The sequence below is a fragment of the Vitis vinifera genome, chromosome 14, assembly GCF_030704535.1.
Source record: "Vitis vinifera cultivar Pinot Noir 40024 chromosome 14, ASM3070453v1".
NCBI lineage: Eukaryota > Viridiplantae > Streptophyta > Magnoliopsida > Vitales > Vitaceae > Vitis > Vitis vinifera.
In genome coordinates this window covers 9,461,506-9,467,505 of record NC_081818.1, presented here as the reverse complement: position 1 = coordinate 9,467,505, position 6,000 = coordinate 9,461,506, and the positions used below count along the sequence as shown (strand labels likewise).

Genomic DNA, 6,000 nt, shown 5'->3' with positions numbered 1-6,000 from the left:
CTTTTTCAATTCAACGGTTTTTAATGGGTTGTCGACCTATTATTGCAATTGACTCAACTCATTTGAGTGGACCGTATAGGGGCTCTTTATTTTCTGCAACAGCTTACGATGCTGATGATGACATGTTCCCAATTGCATTTGGTGTTGTAAGTTCAGAAAACTATGAGGATTGGCTATGGTTTTTGCAGAAATTGAAGGGCATACTTCAAGATAAAGAGGTAGTCATAATATCAGATAGGCATCAAGCAATCCTTCGTAGTGTTTCTCAACTTTTTGGAGTAGAAAATCATGCATATTGTTATCGTCATGTGAAGGAGAATTTTAGTAGCTATGTGACGAAACATAGTATGAAGGGAAAAAAATGTAAAATGGATGCATTGTTGCTACTTGATAATGTTGCGTATGCTAGGTTGGATGATGATTATGTTGTAGCCATGGAAAAATTAAAGACATATAACAGTGACCTAGTGAAGTGGGTTGAAGAGAACAGTCCACAACATTGGGCAATGTCAAAGTTTGCCAAAAAAACGATGGGATAAGATGACAACTAATCTTGCTGAATCATTCAATGTTTGGCTGAAGGAGAAACGTCATTACACAATTTTCAACTTAGTAATGACACATATGGATAAGTTTGCTCATCTAGCATTTGATCATATGGGTTCTATAGAAAATTGGAAAGCTGCAATTGGCCCAAAGACCGAGGAAAAGTTGTTGGAAAACATTATAAAGAGTGGGTCATTGCCTGTATATCCCTATGTTGGTGGTGTGTTTAAGGTATTCAATATGAAAGTATATGTAGACGTGAATTTGAGAGAGCGTACATGTACTTGTAAGGCTTGGCAAATGGCCGGAATACCTTGTGAGCATGCATGTGCAGCAATACGCCAGATGAAACAAGATGTTTATGAATATGTTGACTCATATTTCAAGCTTCCAATGCAAGAGTTGATATATTCTGGACACTTCAATTCAATTCCAAATTACAACATGCCTATAGTTGATGCTGATGGATGTGTTCGTGATGCTCAAGGTCGCTTATATCCTTCCCTTAAACCTCCATGCTCAAAACGACCACCTGGAAGGCCTCGACACCGTCGAATAGAGTCTCAATTTAGTTCAAAAAGGCTTATCTTCTGTTCACGATGTCAAGTTGCAGGCCATAATCGAGCTTCATGCAAAAATCCATTACCCGCTCCATGATTCTAGTGTTATGCTTGTTTGGTGACATGCTATTTTTTATTTTATTTTGATTGTGATGATATGTGTGGTTTATGAAATTAGAATCTGTAAGAATTTGTTTTGGAACTTACTTATTTACTTGATTGTCATGACAAAGATGTTTGTATTACATATGCCACTATTTTAGACTTATGATCTTATCATTATTTAAGGTGGTTTGTAACCATGTTTTTAATGTTATTTTGAAGATCATTATTGACTTTGTACATGTTCATTACATTTGTTTAACTTGTTTTCCATTGAAATACAGGTTACATCATGGCATCTTCAAGTGCTTCATTTAGAAATATAAGAGGTAATACTAGAAATGGTGAATATCTACTTTATCATAACTGTATGTGTAAATGTTTACCCAGACAGAGGGCGGCTGTTAGAATCTCTGAATCAAAGGATAACCCAAATAGGTTATATTATTGTTGTCAATATGCAAATACTAGAGATGACTGTCATTTCTTTAAATGGGCATTCCCGGAAGGAAATGGTGATGGCAACACCTACCAAGAACCAGAAGAGGTTGTTCAAAGAAGAATGTATAGCGTGGATGAAGATTTTAAACATATTTTAACAAGAATTGAGTTCATGCAGAAAGTAATTGTAGTAGGACTACTTTTATTTTTTGTTCTATGTTTGAAAATTGCTTAATCATACACTTACTTCATGTCTATTAAGTTTTGGATTATATATGTAATGCTTAATTGTATTGTACTTTGATGTATTTGTATTTGGAGTTATTTGTAATAGGTTATTTATCTCCATTATGTGGACTTGTATTAGATTTTTAATTATAATAGTTCACAGTTTTGCCTACATTTTTAATTACATTTACAACATAAATTCACTAACATGACGATAAAAAAACACTGACTGTATGATAAATTACAACATAAACTAACAATGCAATCTTTTGACTAAATAAAGTCCAATTTTTTGGGTTGATTACCAATTTCTTATATATAATGGTTCAATAATTTTTTTTTTTTTTGTAACCTCAAATTAGTTTGGGAAATGATGAGTTGACAGTGCAATGCCTACAGTTATCAATGTATTGCTGTGAACTCCACTTTGTCCAGCTCTCGTGGAGCCATTTTTATTGTTGATTTGTCAGTTCATTGATGGGTATAGCTAGAACTAATTTATGGGCTTGATTTTTGGGAACAAGCATAGTATAAAAATGCAACTGCATAGGTATAATTTTGGGACTGCTGGGGAAAGAAAAGATAGAGATCTCCGAAAAAAGGGATAAGATTTTGTTTTGATTTTATAAAACAGTTTTTAAAAGTAATTTTTGAAAAATCATTATGTTTTATAAAATAAAAATCACTTTGAAACTTAAAATATTTTAAACTTATTTTCTATATTTTTAAATGGATTTTAAAAATAACTTTTATATATAATGATTTACTTTTAATTATTCTTTATATTTATACCATTATTTTTCAAGAATATATATTTTTTCTTTTTAAGAACAAAAAAAAAAAAACCTTTTTTTAGTTATTTGAAATTTATTTTTAAAAAACATAAAATTATTTTTTAAAATAGTTATCAAACAAAGTTTAAGACCTTATTTGATATTTATTTTTGAAAATAATTTTTAAAAACAATTTTTTATAATAATTTTTTGAAAACTATTATCTATTATTTTATAAAACAAATATTTGTTTGTTTCTTTGTTTTTGAATGTATTTTAAAAATAATTTGTATATGTTATGTTTTATTTTTGATTTTTTTTATATTTGTATAATTAGTTTTTTAAAACAATTATGAGAAGAGTAAGTAAAAATTAATTAAAAAATATTTTTTAAAAATACTTTATTTTTTCCTTTTAATTTTTTTTCTATTATCTTAATTTCAGATATATATATTTTCAAGAGAATAAAAATTAGTTTAAAAAATATTAACCAAACTGAGCTTAAATTATTTTTCCTCTACTAAGATAATTAAAAGACTCATCAAAACAAGTGAGTAATGGGTATTTTGGATCGTCCAACTTATTATTAGAAGATTTATTTAGAAAGATTTATGGTGGCACTAGTATCTCTTCTCTTTAGTACAACAGCATGGGTTCTATTATAAGCTTCAGCAAGGATATTCAAAAGTTGGTACAGATTTCTTTCAATCAATTTGTGTGTGCGTGTGAATAAATTGACAAATTAATTAGAGATATTAGTATTTGCTTGATTTTTAAGATTAGAACTTAATGGGCAGAGCAATAAATTGAAAGGGTAGTGCCTTCAAAAGTTGGAACAATCGTCTGGTGACAATGGCTGGTTCAATGGTCAAATTGAGGGTAAATTAGTCTAATAAAAATATAAGGCCTTCAGAAGAATTATCAAATTTACCCACCCTCATTGGTCATTTTTTTCCCCAGCCTACCCTTAAGGGTAATTCTCCCTAATAATTTTTCAGAGCAAAATAAAGTATATAATTATATCTTAGCTTAATTTGTCTAAGAAACTTCACTGGCAAAAAGCAAACAAGAAAACTTTTTTTTTTTTTAATTAAACTGAAGCGTCATTCCAGCAAGACATAAAACTCTAGCATACAACCAGGTTGGAAACAATAAAGCTTCCTTGTCATTGACCAAAGGTAAAATAAAAAATAGAAAAAGAAAAGTAATTTAAAATAGAAGGTGACAGGCTTTCACTGGGTGGGACCATGATAGTTTGAAAGTGACATGAAATTTTTTTATACATATATGCGATTGTAAAGTTCCTTCAAAGTTACCTCTTTCATCCCAGTTTCTAGAGTTTTGGGGGCAAAATAGCCTTTTATCTTTTATGTAAAAAAAAAATATAACCTTTACCCCTTTTATAAAACTTATGTTGAAATTAGTCTTTCACATATAAGCAATATTATAATTTTTTTTTATCAAAATTTAAATTGAAGCCTGGGTTAACCACTGAGACTTTATTTTTTAACTGAAATATTAATTATCAATTAAAACTTTATTTTTTAATTAAAACCCCAATTGATAATTGAGGTTTCAGTTATTTTTTTTATTTTAAAATTTAATTAAAAATATTAAATTATAAATTATCATTAAAATTAAAATATATATTTTAATAATAATAATTTATATATTTAAACTTAAATATTTAATATTACTTCAATAAAAATAAATTGATAAATATAATAATAAATAAATATTTTATTTATCAATAAATTAATAATCTTAAAATAATAAAGTTATATGAAATCTAAATAAGATATAAAATTATATAATTTATTATTTAAGATATTTAATTTATTGTATTTTTAAGATATTAATTTATTTGTATTTTGACAATTTTATTTTTATTAAAATAATAGTATATTCTTAAGTTTCTATATATAGATTTTTTTAATTATTTTAAAGCATATATTTATAGTTTAACGTAAGAAAAGACTATTATTTTGTAAACACAGTATATATGACTTGAAGATACATTTTGAAATTAGTTAATGAAATTAATTAGAAAATCTACTACAAAATGTAATTTTTAGTAGTTTCATCAAAGTCACAAAAAATACCCATTAAACATTTATATAATGGAAAAAAAATGGCCCTTCCTAATATTACATGTAATATAACTTAAATTAATAAATCATATAATTTTATATTTTATTTATATGTCATGTAATTTTATTTTAAGATTATTAATTAATTGATAAATAAAATATTTATTTATTATATTTATCAAATTAGAAGTAATATTAGATCTTTAAGTTTAAATATATAAATTTTTATTATTAAAGTATATATTTTTTTAATTTCAATAATAATTTAAAATTTAATATTTTTAATTAAATTTTAAAGTAAAAAATAAAATAACTGAAGCCTCAATTGACATATCTTATTTAGATTTCATATAACTTTATTATTTTAATATTATTAATTTATTGATAAATAAAATATTTATTTATTATTATATTTATCAATTTATCTTTATTAAAGTAATACTAGATATTTAAGTTTAAATATATAATTTATTATTATTAAAAAATATATTTTTAATTTCAATAATAATGTACAATTTAATATTTTTAATTAAATTTTAAAAAAAAAATTATGACATGACTTCTACGTGGTAAGGGGCTAGTTTAAACATAAGTTTTGTCAAGGGCTAAAACTTAATTTTTTTTTACATAAAAGGGCTATTTAGCCCTAAAACTCCGGTTTCTAAGTCAAAATCTAGTGATGCATTTTTTCTCTCCAACAATATATGATGTCAGGATGATGTCATTTTCTCTCCAACAATGCCTATCGGATAGGACTCTCTCCCTCCCTCAATATTCATAAACTAATACGGTTTTAAAAATACTAATAAAAAAAATACTATTTCCATATTTAATTTTACTATAAAAATATAATATAAAATTAAATATAATTAAAATTTATTTAAAACTCATATATTTTAAAATTATTTAATTTTTATATAAAAAATTAAATTTCAGTTAGATAGATGTGGATTAATATATACAAATAATTTATTAATAATTTTTTATTTTTTATTTTTTTTTACTTTTACTCTTTATTTTTTCCTTTAAATTTTTCATCAACAAAAAATAACCTAAAAATTAATAAACTTCAAAAAATTTAATAAAATTTGACAAGTATAAAACGGTGTCTTCATGATTTCCTATACACTGTCACTTAAGAATTTTTAAAAAATTCATTAACTTATCTATTTAACATTTTATTTATTTAATAAACTAATCCAATTGGATCAAAAAATTTCCTATTTAAATAAGATTATTAATTTATTGAGCATTTATCTA

General features: G+C 25.0%; 1 protein-coding gene across 1 annotated transcript; it reads left to right on the top strand.

Annotated features, from left to right (window-relative positions):
• Positions 1-540: 540 nt before the first annotated feature.
• On the top strand, positions 541-1,203 carry LOC109123844 (uncharacterized). Its single transcript, XM_019224833.1, has one exon. It carries the CDS (start codon positions 541-543, stop codon positions 1,201-1,203), a length of 663 nt encoding a protein of 220 aa, XP_019080378.1.
• The last annotated feature ends 4,797 nt before the right edge of the window (positions 1,204-6,000 follow it).